The 17,936-nt window shown below is 44.6% G+C and overlaps 1 protein-coding gene across 1 annotated transcript; it reads left to right on the top strand.

Annotated features, from left to right (window-relative positions):
* Positions 1-138: 138 nt before the first annotated feature.
* Positions 139-16,493, top strand: rassf8a (Ras association domain family member 8a). Its single transcript, XM_083655159.1, has 5 exons — positions 139-277; positions 3,362-4,161; positions 5,621-5,818; positions 6,441-6,627; positions 15,211-16,493. The coding sequence occupies exons 1-5, from the start codon at positions 175-177 to the stop codon at positions 15,330-15,332; spliced, it is 1,410 nt and encodes a 469-aa protein (XP_083511285.1). The 5' UTR covers positions 139-174; the 3' UTR covers positions 15,333-16,493.
* The last annotated feature ends 1,443 nt before the right edge of the window (positions 16,494-17,936 follow it).

Genomic DNA, 17,936 nt, shown 5'->3' with positions numbered 1-17,936 from the left:
CCTGCTGGCCTTGAGCACACGTCCTTCCTGACTAACCGTTTCCTGTTTTCTCTGTGGTTTTCCTCCTCCGTGAAGAAGCCAGAAGGTCTTTCCTGTCGCTGCCCTGCACCACTGGAGCCTTCAGGAATGACGGGGCCAACACAGCACAGCGGGGCCCCTCGCACCTGACCCAACATGGAGCTCAAGGTCTGGGTGGATGGAGTCCAGAGGGTCGTCTGTGGTGTCACCGAGGCGACCACCTGCCAGGAAGTGGTCATCGCTCTGGCCCAGGCTATAGGTAGGTCATCTTCTACAAGGAAAGCGACAGCATCAAGTCATCCCTCTGTCATCAGACATTTTGGGGCTTTCGCTGAGTTGTTGTAGTTTTTTGTCCCCGTGCGGTGAAATTCGAGGGGTGGACCACTGGACCGAGCTGTTTTTTGTCCGTCTGTCCATTAAATGTGATACCTCACACCACTGGCCTGATTTTGATGATGCATCTTTGCACTGTGTCAGTGTTGTTCCACACTGATGGAGGTGCTAGAAGAAAGAAAGGTCAAAATGTCAAACTTTGTAAGGCCATAACTGCTACATCAGTGGTCTGATTTTGACTACGCTTACAGGCATGATGCATCTTGATACTGCTCTGGCATTTAAATGCACTTACTGGCCTAATGAAGATTAATTTTAAGAGCCATAGTGAGTAATCATATTACAAACGAGGAATTTGACTTAGTGCATTACGCAGCGCAGCAATCACATCAGTAGCAGAAGATGGGGCAAACAGAAAACCATCTTGAATAATAAATGATAAATTGCAAAGTAAAACCCTTTTAAAGTGTGTGTGTGGGGGGGGGGGGGGTATCTAGGATAGTGATCATGGGATGATGTCTATGTAAAATGTCCATTGTGTCCAAATATCCAAATGAAGGTGCTTCAATTAAAATGTCTAACTTTAAAAGGCCTTAACTCCTACACCTACAAGGCTAATTGACACAAAACCTGATACACATGTACAGCGTTCTTTATGATTGCTCCAACACCGGTCTGATTTTGATGAAACTTTGAGGGATGATGTATCTTGTTACTGATTGGCCCAAACTGTGCCCACATCATTTGTATGGGACAACACCTTTCTTTCTGTTCTGTTGGCACAAAGTACAGTATAAAATATAGGAGTGATCAGTTATTATTATTATTCAACAATATTGTGATTTGTAATTAGATGATCTTTCTATCGTAGGACCTTGTTGCTATGTGTTGGTTGTCAACATGCCATAATGCATGTGGGGGAAAGCAGCATTCGTCTGCCTTTTTCTGTAATGCCAGTGTTTCCTCTACAATTGTACGGCCAACGAGGCCCCCGCCAGGCCTGAAAAAAAGACTAATAACATAAATGACTAATATGAATGAATAATGACATCACAACAGTCTAATCCTAATGTTAATATTCTCCATATCTGGCTTCAGACGGCCAAAGTATTTCGCTGGCGACCGAAGTTGGTTAGTGTTTTGAAGTCCCTCCAAGCCTGAAGAAACTTCTAGGAAAAACACTGAATGCAGTGATTTCGCTGCAGTCACTGCTTTCATGCTAGTCACATGGTCCATCAACAAATACGCTTTTCATTGGCTTTTATTAGATTAAGATTAAGTTAAGATTATTATTAAGATTTAAGATCTACGATTTACTCGATTCATTAAGTTTTGAGTTCTCTCACTTTTGCTAGGAAAAAAGTTAACATGTCAAAAGGAATGAATTGTTGTTATTATTGTAATAGTCTACTTTGACACTCCTTGTACATGTGAATACAGGTGCAGTGGGGGAGGGGTGGAAAACTGAAGGAAAAAGAAAGATCAAAGGATAAATTAAAATATACAACATGGCATTAAAAACGTTTTACTTGCAAACCTACATGAGTGCCTGGACCTTTAAAATGTTCCTTTTCCTATATTTCTATAGTAGTTCTTCATAGATCTACATTGTAATTCGAACACAACACTATACATGAGATAGAAAATGTTTGCGATGCAATTTAATTAACAGGCAGATGGTCATGAAGTTAGCATTTTATTCGAGTTATGAAATTATTAGTCTCGCTTGCCAGCCTTCCTCTCACAGAAGGGAGGGGAGGCTGGCAAGCCAGACTATGAAATTATTTGTGGTCAATCAGCTCAAATGAGACAATTATATGTTGTAACTTTATCAGCATTTAGATTATAATCTCAAAATGAAAAATGTGCAATACAGCACACTGCATCAGCAGATACTTACACACTCAATGTGCAAAACCTGCTCTCAAAACAATACCTGCAAAAGCGGTTATTTTTCATCAAACGCACACATTTCCTTCATTTTCAGTTCTAGCATTGTGGTTATGAAAGCAGTCATCACGGATGATGTGAGTTCAGAGCAGTTGCGTGTAGATGAAGCCTGTTAATAAAGCTTATTATGATGGTTCATCAACCTATAATTGAAATGTGGGGTTGCTGTTTTCAAAGTAAGTGTTTGAAAGCAAGTCCTGATAAAGTAAACAAATGTGTCTTTCCTCCACCTACATGTAAAAGCTTGTGCTGAGATACAGTGGGTCATAGTTGGAGGCTGTTTTTTAGTGCCTGCTTGGGATGTAAAGCCCCACCCCGCTCCCCTTCCCCATATGGCTGGTTGAGGAGCGGGGGCAGTGGAGCTGGTTGAGGAGCGGGGGCAGTGGAGCTGGTTGAGGAGCGGGGGCAGTGGAGCAGCAGACTGTATTGACATCACTTCCCACAAAGCGTAGGGCAGCAGGAGGGAAAGTCTGACTCATCCCCCCTTCTCTCGCCAAGCTGAGGAAGCAGCAGCACTGCAGCCCCCTCCTCCCCTGCCTCTCATTCTTTCTATTGCAGAAATGTACACACTGTTAAGTGATCAGACATCACGATCAGTTGTGTATTTCTGGCATTTTACAAGCACCCGAAAGTGTTTCTGTTGATATGCTGCCACTAGGGTTATGTTTAGGCTTCCGTTAAACAAATGGCCAAATCCTTACAATGAGCAATTTGACCAGATAGCAGCTTAAGAATCTGATTCAAATCTCATTCTGTCGGGGAGGAATAGCGTGATCCTCCCGTGTGCTACGTCCTGCTGGTGAAACTCCTCACTGTCAGGTGAAACTCCTCACTGTCAGGTGAAAAGAAGCGGCTGGTGACTGCACATGTATCAGAGGAAGCGTGTGCTCGTCTACAACCCTCCCCAGATCGGCAGAGGGGGTGGAGCAGTGACCGCAGATGTGACCCAGGGGAATTGGCCACGTACAATTGAGGAGAAAACTCTGGGAAATCAGAAAAATAAATCTTGATCAAAAAATAAATAATTAAATCACATTCTGTTGTGTTGTGTTCTCTCCAGGTCGCACTGGCAGATACACTCTGGTAGAGAAATGGCGGGACACGGAGCGCCACCTCGCCCCCCATGAGAGCCCTGTGGCCTCTCTCAACACCTGGGGCCAGTATGCCGGCGACGTCCAGCTGATCCTGCATCGTACAGGCCCCTCCCTGACCGAGCGCCCCCCCTCAGAAGGACCCCCTCTCCGGGGCCCCGAACGCGGGCTCCACCGGCAGAGCCTCCCGCCCCTGGCCAAGCTCCGTCACCCCAACGACCGATCCCTGCGCCGCCGCGAGCCGCGCCGCAAGTCCCTCACCTTCACCGGCGGCCCCCGAGGCCTCCGGGACATACTGAGCGGAGGGAGGGTCGGGGAGGCGGAGGCCAAACGCAGACTCCTCCTGGGGAACGGCGGCGGTCATCATCACCACGCGGGCGCGGCCATCGGGACGGCGTCTCCCAGCCTGTGGGCCTGTCGCATGGAAGAGCTGGTCAGGCTGGTGGGGCTGCAGAGGGAGACACTCGGCGTGCTGGAGAAGAGGCTGGAGGCCTACGAGGCGGAGCTGCAGGTGTGGGCGGAGCCGGGCAGAGGCGGGCGGGGGGGAGGGGGCGGCGTGGACCCGGGCGGAGCGCTGACGGAGGAGATCGTGAGGCTGGAGAGGCGTCTGAGGAAGAACGAGGTGGAGATGGAGGAAGAGGAGTTCTGGGCGAGCGAGCTGCAGATCGAGCTAGAGAGCGAGAGACAGCTGGAGGAGCGGCTGCAGGAGCTGCGGGGCCGCCTGCAGGGTGCCGAGCGGGAGATCTCAGAGAAGATCTCGCTGGTACAGGTGAGCCATAATTTGAAGAGAATGTCTCACTGGTACAGGTGAGCCATTTGAAGAGAAGGTCTCACTGGTACAGGTGAGCCATTTGAAGTGAATTTATATATTTTGTGCAAGAATAGAAATTGAAGTTATTTTTTATATATCTATATATATCTATATCTATATATTTATATGTATACAGTATATATATAGATATATATAGATAGATAGATATTGATCGATCGATCGTTAACATTAATAGGTTCCGTTCCGTTGACTGCATGTGTCTCCCGCGTCTGTGCGTCCTTGTTTCACGTGCCTCCTGCCTGGAGAAAGGGTGTTGGTCTCATGCGTGCATGAGTGATTGAAGTCAAATGATGCAAGCAAGCAGTAACCGTCATTAACCTTGATCCGTGTCTCAAACTCTGCTGTGTTGGTGTCACGGCACCAACACATCCCAAGTATCAATATTTATCATTACCGTTAAGCACTCGTCTAAGCTTCCAGCAAGCAACGTAGCCATGTACACATCCTTTCCAAAGAATTAGAATATCATGGAAATACCATGGATGACCGTGGGCTTCAGCGGATTGTCAAGCAAAGACGATTCAAAAATTTGGCGGAGACTCAGAGGGAGCGGACTGAGGCTGGAGTCAGTCATAACTGAGAAGGAACTGCTGATTTTCTTCACACTATTCTAATTTCTTGAAATATTGTTTTGGGGGTTTTCTGGAGCTGTAGGCCAAAATTATGAAAAATGAAACAAAGGCTAAAAATATTTCACTTTGTGTGTAATGAATCTATAATCTATGAAAGTTTCACTTTTTGAAAGGAATTATGGGGGAAAAAAACTCACTTTTCCATGATATTCTATTTTTTTTGGAAAGGATCTGTACATACTGTGGAAATAGGCTGTCAGTGACTGTAAACTTTAGGGGGCAAAGCTTACCTGGTTAGCTTGGAGGATTAGCTTGACTGGTGCAGCTGCTCGTCCAGCCAGCTCACTCTTGTGATTCACGAGCGCTCCGTCGAGACGAACCCTCTCGGTCAGTTTTGGGACAGACACGCCACGAAGACAAAAAGACGCCTACAAACAGATACAATGTAAGACACTGAGGCTTTGGCAGTCGCGACGCCATCTTGGCTTTGCCTTGAAGTCTGATTGGAGAGGGCAAACTGACCAGGAAGCCTCTATAAGGGCTCCAGTATCACATCAACGGACGTAAGCTTCGCCCACTTTTGATTTGCAGCATTACCAATCCATGAGTTATGTGATTGTGACAGTTGGGTGAGGTCCTTGATTTTGAGGGAATTGGACCTGGAATGAATCTGAATTTAGTCTGAATTTAATGTTGAAGGTGTGTGAACCCTGTATAATACATAACCATCCAGTTTTTTCTTCTTATTTATTTTTTTATACATACAAACCCGCCTCCCTTAACTCCCCTCCCACATAACGTGCATAATGTGTCTGTCCTGGCAGGGTGTGGAGGCGGGCCTGGAAGAGGAGCGGCTGCAGCGGGAGCGGCAGGAGACCCAGTGGGTGAGCGTGGCGGAGGCCCGGGCACAGGTCGTCAGGGCCAAGACAGAGCTGAAGACCCAGGAGAGGCAGGCCGTCCAGCTGGAGAGCAGCTGCAGAGCTGTGGACAGGTCGCTGGGACAAAGCAGCAAGAGACTGCAGGTGAGACGCACGCACGCACGCACGCACACACACACACACGCACACACACACACACACACACACACACACACACACACACACACAGTGTTTCACACCTGAAAACATCTAAGAGACTACCTTGTTTTCCATCGCCTTGAGGTATTTTTCGATCAGGGTAGCTTAACAAGATACTGCTGCAGGATGGCATAGTCGTGATTAGGCCATCCTTCAACCAGAAGCACTGCACTCAAGGCCTGGCTGAATGCCTTCTCTTTCAGGGGATCAGTAGGATCACAAAAAGAGATACAAAAACAAAACAAAACACCTTTTTGTTTTCACTGAATTTATCTTCTGTTGAATTGTCAAAAAATTCATTTTTTGATTAATTTGCTACATTTCAACTGAAATCCTACTGATATAAATAAAGAAAAAAATTTATCGTAAAGATTTTTTTTTTTAGATCTTTGTTAAAAACAAAGTGCTCAATGTGTTTCAAGAATTATGCGAGACAAATAGACGTACAACTGTCTATTGATTGACTTTTGAAATGAATATGTTTTTGAATTATGTTTGTTGCCATTATGAAACGTCAGATGTGATTTGAACCTCTTTGCACGATAACGATAAGGTTATTTCCACAAAGGACATGCAGCACGAGCTGGAGCAGCTGACCAAGGAGCTGCGGCAAGTCAACCTGCAGCAGTTCATCCAGCAGACTGGCACCAAGGTCACAGTGCTGCCGGCCCAACCCTCAGAGGACGAAGCCACTCCCACAGTGCTGCTGGCCCCACCCTCAGTGGCCCAAGCCCCTCCCACCAGTCAGGGAATAGGTAATGCATTTTTTTTGCTTCTCTTTTGATTGTCATATTTAGTGTCATATGTTCACAGGTCTCTACTACACTATTACAATAATAATGAGCATAATCATAACAATGCATTTGATTATTTGTAGTGTATAATGCTTTTCAAGATCCTAAAGTTAACTTTACATGAAATAGTATTTGAAAAAATTGTGTCCACATATGTAGCCTTAATAAAAAAAATATTATAAAAACCAACTATGCAAAACTATATGAGAATAAACAAAAACAAGGGATAGGTCAATAAATCAATTCACAAAAATTACATAACACAAACAACAGCAACAGTCTTGGGGTCTCATTTATCAATATGTGACTAGAATCCCTACTAAAAATATTACTAACTTGTCCAGCGAGTGTCAATTATGCAATCCAATCTGTTTCACAATCCAGTGTCGTCATGCAAAGGTAGTCCGCACGCAAGTAGTGAAAAAAAAAATTACACAACGGTTGTAAAGTAAACAAGACAATTTAGGCCAATAATTTAAGTCAATTCTGAGCCTTGCTGAAGCACATTTTGGGAGACAAGTACCCACACCTGCTGCCGGCAATTATTACCCCCTCATCAATCACAGTCCAACTGGGACATTCCGCCCCAGTCCAACCATAAATGGTCAATGCTAATTACCACATGACGCATATCAATTGTGCGTGCACGCAGTCACTGGCTTGGTTAGTCGTTCTTTCAGTTAATCCTTAGTAGGCATCCTAATAGTCCATGGGCCAAGGCTGAAATTTTGACATATCGGTACCACCTGAGGTGACCGCACGATTTTGTTATTTTTGTCATCCTACATGTCTCTAGTTTATATTTTGGTATGATAACCCTTCCGATTTGGTAGCTTAAGGATAGTTATCACTCTGTAAACAAACCTACCCCCAAAAAATGACAAAACCCTGATTTCATCATATCTCCTGAACCACACATGATAACGCAAAAAATGTGATGTTTTCATGGTCAGCGATTGCAATGACACCCTATACAACATCATAAACTGTTCACATGAATAGTTAATGGTGAATTCAGTGGTGTTTTGGTGAATTCAGTGGTGTTTTGAGAAGGATACAATGCAATTAGTCCATGGGCCAATGGTGAAATCGGTACCACCTAAGGGGACTGCGCAATGTTTGTATTTTTGTCTTCCTACATGTCTCTAGTTTATATTTTGGTATGATAACCCTGCCAATCTGGTAGCTTATTGATAGTTATCACTCTGTAAAAAACCTTCTCCCATATAAATGACAAAACCCTGATTTCTGTGTATTAGTCCAGATGATATGTGAAAATCATGTTCACTTTTTCATAAAAGCATGAAACTTGGTACACATATAGTTTGGGGCCCCGTAAATCTTCAGAAATTTAGCCATCACAAAAATGCCTCGTGGTGGCCATTTTAATTCCGCCATAAGTGAATTATGTAGTTTGCATCATATCTCCTGAACCACACATGATAACACAGAAAAGGTGATGTCTATCCCTATGTTTTCATGGTCAAGGATTACAATGATACCATATAGAACATCATAAACTGTTAAAGTAACTAATCAATGGTGAATTTAATGACGTGAGAAGGAAAACACAGTTTCTGATAACTGATGCTATAACCTCAATTCCATGACCACTCTCTGGCTAACATTTTTTGATGAGTAATTTGACTTCTATGGGCCTTTTGTTAAAATAGCCCCCAGGTCCCTCCCAAACATCCTGCGACTTTCTGCCAGACAGCCAAATCCAAGATGGCCACTGGTACAATCTTGAAAAATGTACTTTTGAACCAGAGCACCTAGAATAATGTATGAAGACACTTTTCGGTGTAAGTCAACCACAAATAATCTGATTCTGACATCAGTTTAACATTCTGACATAATTCTGACCCAGAATTCCAAGATGGCTGCCATCCAGTAGCGTGAAAACTTAACTTTTGAATGGCAACATATACGTATGTGGTGTTTGGGGTTTACCATTTTTAAAGTAAGGACGGAGATTAACAATGGTGAATTATAGCTATTTTAATTGCAAATCCATGCCTACCAAACATGGTTTAGTAATGACAATTATTGTGTTTTGAGGGTAATTTCATAATTATGTTAGTCTCGCTGGTCAGCCTCCCCTCCCTACCGGGAGAGGAGTCTGGCGCCACGGAAACAGGCAACTGGGATAAGCCCTCCCCTGCTCCACAGCTGCTCCCCATTGGAGCGACTGTTTCAGTGGCTGCCGGATGTCTGCTCCCGGCTTATTACAAACTCTGTCATTGGCTCCGACCACGTCAATCAGAGCAGCTTCCGCTCCCTCCTCCCTGTGTGTCGCTGTAAATAGTGCCCTGCCGCCTCAGTGAAAACAACAACGCTAAGTAGCTAGCAAGCTAACGGCAGAAACCTACATGCTAGCTCGTTGCTACACGCTGAAAAGGGCAAGTTGGATTGTTGGAAACTATTTTCCAAGGGTACTGCCGCTAAGCGCCGCCCATCGCAATCCCACTATGCAGACCTGCGTGGGAGGGGAGGCTGGCCAGCAAGACTATGGGATAGGTGAAGGTGAATAGCCTATGTCCATTGTCCAACAAGTTTTCTCAATTAATTTCCCTCTTTGCGATGTGATGAAAGTTTCTCAGTGAGTTATATTTGATTGCCTCACTGAATTATCTGCTAATATCCAATTTTAGCAGCAGAATTTGATGTCCTGGCGTGGCACGTCCGTGTGTAATGACATATCCAAAAGGAACTTTACTCTGCGCTGCATAGCATAGAGATTATGGTGCGCTCAAGCGCAGCAGAGTATTTAGCGCGTAAGAGGTGCTGCCCCGTATTCTGCGCAGAAACGACTGATTGAGGCACGCCTATATCCAGTAAAATTATAACAGGCATGCGCTTGTGCACGCCCCCAATTTGCATTGCGCGCGGCGTACCGCTTTTGCGAAGATAGGGCCCCCGGGACTTGCAAGAATCTGGTCAACTTCTCCTCTCCTGCAGCATGGGCTGATTTTAAGTCTGCAATGAGTTCATCAGAGGCAGGCAGACATAGGGTGCGGAGGGTTGGGGAGGCCAGGTCAAACGGGAAGGAGTTGAACTCATGCATGCAGGCATGGCTCAAAATGGATGCGAAAAGGTGCAAACACACCAGACGCTGAAGTGACGAAGCATCTGGAAGTTTAATTTTGGCGCACTTGTTAGCACATTAGACCGTTCAGTCAGGCCAGCCGTGATGCGGAGATTGTTTCGGCGTCTGATCTATTTTTGTGTGAGACCCGCGAGTGATTGTGTGAAGCCAGATAGGAAGTCAGTACAAGTTGTCACCGGCGCGGAGCAAAGCAGTGCGTCTGGTGTGAATGGCCAGGGTCCTGCTCGAGCTGAATTTACACACAAAGGCACTTTGCATCTGCAGCATCACAATCATCTTCCACCCTCCTCCCTGCATGCATGCTCCAACCCACTCTGACTGACTGGTGGCGACCATTTATGGATTTTGTTTCCACTCCCTCCGTGTCGAATCTGTCTATCTCAAATGCCTGTGCCACTGTGAAACAACAACATCTACAATGCTAGCTCGTTGCTACATGCTGAAAACGGTTGGATCTGGATTGTGCAATAAAGGAGGCCTGCTTGATACTTTTGGTGGATAGTTGTAAAGGTGAACGGAGCCTTTTCCCCCTATACCAGGGTGGAGGTATTAGCAGCCAGACTCTGCCATTGTAGGGAGGGAGTCTGACAAGCGAGACTACCCGGGGAGGAACTCAAGGTAGGAGCTGCTGAGATGGAGTGGAGCGCTCCAAGGCAGTGATTGACCTGGTTGTGGTCAACTTGTAAACCTCCACGAGTTGCTGGAACATTGTGTTTTTGATGAATGTGTGGCCTTATTCAACTCCAACAGCACATACAGGAAGACGCAGAAGAGCAAGCACATCTAGAAGCTCTATCTCCAATCTGTAGGGCTGCAAGAACCCTACATCACTCTCGTTGACATGGGCATGATCTAGAGGATGGCAACTCCATCAGCAATTGGATCGGCAGACAAGATGGCACCCCATACAAGTGGTCGGACTATGTCCACAAGGTGTCATCCATCATCCTTGCCCGCCATAGTGATGTTGACATATCATCTGTGTGATCGACCGGTATGACACAGCATACTTGGCTAAAGATAATGAGCGGAATCTGATGATTCAGAATCTATAGCTACAGCTAATAAAAAGAGCTTATTTTAGTTATCTTGTCATACATTCATTAAATATTTTAATGCAAGAAATCCTGGGGGTAGTTGGTACAGCAGTACCAAGGTAAAATGGGTGTTGACATTAACATCTTTTCAGTGAACATAATTCTGAAATGACTCCCAAAACATCCACGATTGTTAATCTCCTTCCTTGTGGTAAACCCCAAACGCACAGTATACCTTCCCATTCAAAAGTTACATTTCCACAATACTGGATGGCAGCCATCTTGGAATTCTGGGTCAAAATGATGCCATAATGTCAAACTGTCAGAATCGGATTCCTCGTGGTTGACTTACACCGAAAAGTGTCTTCATACATTATTCTATGTGCTCTGGGTCAAAAGTCAATTTTTTAACATGGCGCCAGTGGCCATCTTGGATTTGGACATCTGGCAAGGAAAATCCCAGGATCTTTAGGAGGGACCTGGGCGCTATTTTAACAAAAGGTCTATATAAGTCAAATCACTCATCAAAACATCTTAGCCAGAGAATGGTCATGACTTTGAAGTTATAGCATCGGTTATCAGATACTGTCATTTCCTTCTCACAACGTCATCAAATTCACCATTGATTAGTCACTTTAACAGTTTATGATGTTCTATATGGTATGGTTGTAATCCTTGACCATGAAAACGTTGGGATAGACATCTCCTTTTCAGTGTTAGCATGTGTGGTTCAGGAGATATGATGCAAACTACATAATTTGCTTATGGCAGAATTAAAATGGCCGCCACAAGGCATTTTTGCGATGGCTCAATTTCTGAAGATTTACGGGGCCCCAAACTATAAGCGTACCAAGTTTCATGCTTTTACGAAAAAGGGAACATCATTTTCACATATCATCTGGACTAATACACAGAAATCAGGGTTTTGTCATTTATATGGGGGTAGTTTGTTTACAGAGTGATAACTATCCTTAAGCTACCAAATCGGCAGGGTTATCATACCAAAATATAAACTAGAGACATGTAGGAAGACAAAAATAACAAAATCGTGCGGTCACCTCAGATGGTACCGATTTTTGCCTTGGCCCATGGACTATAAGCCCAGTTTGATAAATGAGACCCAACTTGATCAGTTAGAAAGTAGCAAACAAACAAAACAGAGGGAGCAGATAGAAACCTGAGGAAGGAAAAAAAGGCACTTTTGAACAGGGAGGGATGTTTTGAAAGGTGGGAGTGTTTGGATGCGTTTGGGGAGAGAGAGAGATCCGGAGATCCGTGGTCAGCATGGAGAAGTCACTCCAGGTTTGGTGCTTGGTCCTCGCGAGGAAGACTAATTTATTGGCATCAATGACAAGCACGGATCTGACCTTCTATATAGTCGGCGACATATGGTTCCACTAAATCTAAGTGATGGACTAAAAAGGCCTGTGCCCAGACAGGCAGTACAGCTTCATCTCACCTGTACGTCAGGCGGAGGATAAATGTTGCTCTTTGGCTGCCATTCACACAGGCGACATGTGACTTATCTCACTTTCATTAAAGGCCCGTTTGTCTGCGAGTCTGCCTGAGCATTACTCAAGTCACACTGCTCCACCAAAGCTTTCATTGTCATCTTTCTACCTCCTCTCTTGACATGCTGCGAGAAAATGACTCCGCTCAGTGTGAGAGGGAGAGAGAGAGAGGTTAGTAGACAGAAGAAAGACCGAAAGGAGAGAGTAGAGTGTAGTCTGTTTTGCCCCCTCCGGTGGCACTTATAGTCTCCATGCCAACAGCTGCTTGGTTACAGACAGGCCCAGCGTCACTCCTTCACCCCCCCCCCCTCTGTCCATCTCTTTCTCTCTCTCTCTCTTTCTCTCTCTCCATCTCTCTCTCTACATCACCCTCTCCTTCCATCACTTCCGCCCCTCTATCACATGCTCAGCAGTTTGGGTGATGGGCCCAGCGGAGCGGACCATATAGCTCTGTCATCCTAGTGGAGACTGGCGGTAGAGCTGAGGCAGAACCAAGAGCAATAAATAATAGGAGAGCAGTCAGAAATGCCACAGAGGCCGTCTAAATCGAGCTGTTGTACGTCTACCAGCTGCTTATTAAAAACTTTAGAATAACAATTTCAGCCGCAGCCGGGAAACGCGCCTCATTTGTCGGCGGCTGTAGGCTGCCAGCAACAAGTTCAAGAGCTGAAACTAGAACGGTGCATAATGGGTTTAGATGCTTCAACTGATTTTGTTAATGCTTCCACTGCACCAATTCACACAACACGTCACCTTTAAATCTCACCTCCCCCCCAGTCGCTCTAAATCATTTACAGCTAATATGTTTCTGACTCTTATGACTCTATGACCACGTGCTGCCGCATTACATCATTCATTTCAGAGCTGTAGGTCTCTTTATTAAACTTCACGGTAATGCTTTTCCATTATAAAGAGAAAATAATGGGTTTAGTGTTCATGTCCTTCTAATAACCTACCAGGACATGTGTGTTGAATCAGCAAGAGCTCTTGTGCTTGGCCCGAGGATGAAAGTGTAATGGCTGGCTCTGTTGTTTAGCTCAATGCTGACTCCTGGTGGCTACATTTCGTATAGCAGAGAAATAGAGGTTTTAGGCTAGAGCAGGGGATACTCAACTTGCTTTGCCCGGGGGCACTTTCGTGAAATGATAGGAGGCCACGGGCCAGTTAATAGACAAACTATATACATTTTTCTGTAGCAGATTGTAGGTTTTTGGGGTGTCAGCCGGAGTCTAGTCTGACAATGTTGTGCACACCGGATAGTTAGGTTAAGTTAGTTAGGTTAAGTACATACATACATAAGTGCCTGGGTAGCGAGCAGACGGCGGTATTTGACAATTTAGCTGGAGCTCAGTCAAACTTTATTTCACGTTAGTTTTCATTGTGAATTAGATTCTAATGCACAATGAAAACTAACGTGAAATTCTTAGATAATGGTCAGGGGGCCACTCTGCACCCTGTCGCGGGCCGCATCTGGCCCCCGGGCCGCAAGTTGAGCATCACTGGGCTAGAGTGAAAGGAGCAGCAGTGACATGTTCCTAATTTTATAGCAGAGCAAATTCAAATGCTTGCATCCTTTTATTCAAAACACAACATAAGAACTACTTATAGTTGTACAGATATTAAGCTTCAGAAAATTGATACACTATAAAAAGCTATTAACACGTTCATTGCCAACGACGTATTGATACGTCAAGCAGAATCCAACCGTTGACTGCCAGCGACGTATTGATACGTCAAAAAAATCGTTTTTTTTTTTTTTGACGGTGGGGCGTTGATCAATCCCTTTTACGTCTCCTATACAATTATTGGAGGTATTGAATGTGTATAATCTATTTTACCGACCCACTAAGTGTTGACAGTGCTCCCCCAGACGAGCGAAATCAAAGAAAAAACTGCCGCGGGAGCAAGCCATTCAAGGAAATGGCGAGGCGATTTTACAGTAATCCATTCCAGACTTGTCTTGCCCGAGAGCGGCCGCGCAGGCAGCAGCACACAGAGAGCGGAGAGCGATTTGCAAAATAGATTATAGGTGAAACACACTTTGAAACACCTCAGAAAGGCCAGAATCAACATCTGCCCATCGCCCACGCATTCCCCGGCCCATCTTGACTCGCACAAGGAGCGTCCGCACGCAGGCAAGCAGGCAGGCAGGCACGCAGGCAGGCAGGCAGGCAGCAGCAACGCGCTTCTGACACGCCCGCTGTAGAGCCAGGAGGAAGGAGGAGAAGACACACGGAGGGAGGAGTTTGAATGAGAGGGGTGTTTCCTGTTGTTATGGAGGAAATTACTGTTCAAAACTATTGTTTAGAATGTCTGACGGTCTTACTGATGCCAAAAATGAATGGTTAAAGTGACTGTTCTCTCGAATTTCACAAAAAGCCATTTATCTCTGAATAAATTTCCAGACGCTGAAACCATGCTGTACTCAACGGCTAATATCTACGGTACATAACTACTAACTCTACAAACTAACTCTTTTAGACAGAGAAAGCACACATTCTATTAGTACTTTTCTGAACTTTGTGTTCACAAAGTCCAACCAGAAAATTATGCTCGGCTCTTGTAAAATGAGCCAGAATCCTCAAAAAAAGGCCTGGCAGAAGCTACCTACAGTAAAAAAAAAACGGCTGGCAGTCAATGTGTTAAGTGCATTTATACCTCTTTCGCTCCAAATTTGATTCACTTGAGTCTTATGGATGGCCCCCTTTATTTTATTTTTGTTTATGCTTACAATTATGTTCTTTGGGCCATCAGATAGAGCTCAACAAGAGCTTCCCAACACTCTTTTTCAGCCAAAATGTCACTTACACCCCCAAACCAAAGTACACCTTTTTTTTATAGCATATTGAATGGCATCTCCTCTCAACGTTGTTGTTGTCCTGCTTAGATTTCATTCCCACCACTGGCTCCCTGAAGCGCCCTGTATCGTCCCACCCGATGTCCGGTCACCTTCGGGTGCTCCACAGCCCTCTCAGCTCCGGCCTGAACCCAGAGGGGATCTACGTCTGAGGCTGGGCGACACCGCCCCGGGCGAGGGCGAAGGGGAAGGGTGGGGGGGAGGCAGAATCTCCGGTCTCCCCCGGCCGTGTCTCAGTCCCGTAGCTCACTCCCTTGTGACAGTACAGGATACCTCAGTAGCACTCTCCTATGCACTGTTTTCTCTCTCGCCCGGATCTGTTATGGAGCTTTTATAAACAGTGGAAACAGCCTGCGTAAACCAGCCGTCCCGTAGGCGAGCACGAGTGGAAAGGCTCCAACGATGAAGGAAAGACATGGGCCTGCTGGATGGAAGTCATTGGAGCACTTGGTGGAAGTGAAAGATGCTTAGAACTGATTGCATGAAGCAAAAAACAAAAATCGAAACGACGGCAGCCACGACAGAGGTGCTTGTCTCTGAGAATGTCAGGCCTTGCGGTCGTCCACATCCCTTTTAAACACATCCACTTACTGTACTTTTATTCTCACTTTCAGTACCTGCTGAATGATATGCTATTGTTTTATTATCACTCACGATCCAAAACGATTGCCTTTTCCAACAATATTCTTCTTGAGCGTCTTGTTATGTGAATCTATGAACTATATCTCTGAAAGCATAAGTAATTCTGTAGTGAATAGATTTAACCCAGTGTAACGGCTGGTTCATATATCGGTAATGAAGGATCCACTCATCTCTATGATATAATAAATATCTGTCGTCTATCAGAATTTAATAGCTCTGACTTTCTGTACATGTTAAAACTATGCACAAATGGTTAATCGTTTTGTTACCGAAGAATGTTGCTGTCTTATGTACCAAAATGGTGGCATACTGTAAATATGTTTTCTTACTCTTCAATTTTATTTAGCGAATTATTCTATTTTATTACAAAGCGGTGCATTCACAGTTACAAGGATGCAGTGTCTTCATGCCCGCAGCATCGCCTGCATCATGAAACAGTGTTATTTTTCTCCGTTCTCCTTTTTGTTTTTAAGATGTCTTTTATCTTTGTTTTGTTCTTAAGATGACTACACAGTATATTTTTGCCAAATTTATTATATATGCTTGTTCATCTGTAATGATCGATGGCCAAAGATTACCGGGTCTTGTTGCATGTGTGTGTCGTTCATATAGCCATATCTGGATGTCCAGAGCACCTATGTGACAGTCAATTAGGCGTTTGTTAGATCTAAAGAGGGGACGCATGTAATAACAGCTTGGATAGCCACAGCTACTGGGTGTGTGTGTTTGTGTGTGTGTGTGTGTGTGGGGGGGGGGGGGTTATGACAAAGAAGGGGAATTAAATTGGTGTCAGTGACAAAATGGATAAAAAGCCTCAAGTATGAAACCCCTCTTGATTGTAGTTCAGCTGCTAATCACATCACAATAAGTGCCTTATATTCATTGTAGGGATGCAACAGTTGGTCTATAACAAATAATGTGCAGTTCAACTTTAGCAGAATCATTGAATCTTTAGACTTTAGAGTAAGCTGTCAGAGAGCTGTCAGCTGTCAGCTGATGTCAGAGAGAAATGGCAATAGGGTAGCAACAAAGAGGAAACTATTTCTAATTATCTTTTTGAAAAATCATTGTTTTGTAGAAGTATCAAGGGAAAGATCATTATTGATAGCGCTTTCCACTTTGTCACTGTATTATTGTGACTGTGCTGTAAAGTGCGTTGACAATTTATTCAAACTCTTTCGTGTCATGCAGCCCATAGCAGTTTAGATCACTTCTGTTAGCCAGCAAGAAGTAGAGGGTTGTTTTATTATGAAGAAACCACTTGAGTGCATTTTCCACCCTGGGATGCTTAGTAGCTGTGGTCAGTGTTTACAACGCTATTTGTTCTAATCTAGATCTATAAGATGTCGACTGTTCATACCTGTTTTTTTGTTTTTCCTGCCTTAATATACCGCAAAGTGTTGACAGATGTATGGCTGTAACTGGCTGATGATATGACATGGATTGCATGATTCAATAAACCGATTGACAGAATTGGATGTTTCTTGACTGTTACATGTGTGGTGATCTGGGTTGCTACGCACTATGGATAAGTATGGAATTTGATTTGAATAATTTCCAGGTTTGGATAAGTATTGAAAAAAGAAGAGAGTATGGACAAATATTTGTGTTTCCAGACTATTGCCCCTATTCTGTTTTCTAAAATATAAAATTCAGAATTTCTCAAAATAAATTGATCATACAAGCAGTGTTTTTCAGGGTGTTTAGAGCAGGCAGCCAGCGCTGGCAAAATGTTCACAGCTGTGAGAGAGAGAGAGCTTGATGTCGTCTAAAGCAAGACAAGAAAGTCCTACCACCATGTGACTGAACGCACACTCCTACAGCTGAGCTGCCTCTACACCTGTACGTTACAGCCTGAACGCACACTCCTAAGCTGAGCTGCCTCTACACCTGTACGTTACAGCCTGAACGCACACTCCTACGCTGAGCTGCCTCTACAACTGTACGTTACAGCCTGAACGCACACTCCTAAGCTGAGCTGCCTCTACAACTGTACGTTACAGCCTGAACGCACACTCCTAAGCTGAGCTGCCTCTACAACTGTACGTTACAGCCTGAACGCACACTCCTACAGCTGAGCTGCCTCTACACCTGTACGTTACAGCCTGAACGCA

Source organism: Poromitra crassiceps (genome assembly GCF_964638095.1).
Source record: "Poromitra crassiceps genome assembly, chromosome: 18".
Classification (NCBI taxonomy): Eukaryota; Metazoa; Chordata; class Actinopteri; order Beryciformes; family Melamphaidae; genus Poromitra; species Poromitra crassiceps.
This window is presented reverse-complemented; position numbering and strand designations above follow the sequence as displayed.

Excerpts from the sequence above, each read along its gene's own strand:
- rassf8a (XM_083655159.1), top strand. The coding sequence starts at position 175 with ATGGAGCTCAAGGTCTGGGTGGATGGAGTCCAGAGGGTCGTCTGTGGT. Across the intron at positions 278-3,361 it reads CGCTCTGGCCCAGGCTATAG|GTCGCACTGGCAGATACACT; the intron begins GTAGGTCATCTT and ends TGTTCTCTCCAG. Across the intron at positions 5,819-6,440 it reads AAAGCAGCAAGAGACTGCAG|GACATGCAGCACGAGCTGGA; the intron begins GTGAGACGCACG and ends ATTTCCACAAAG.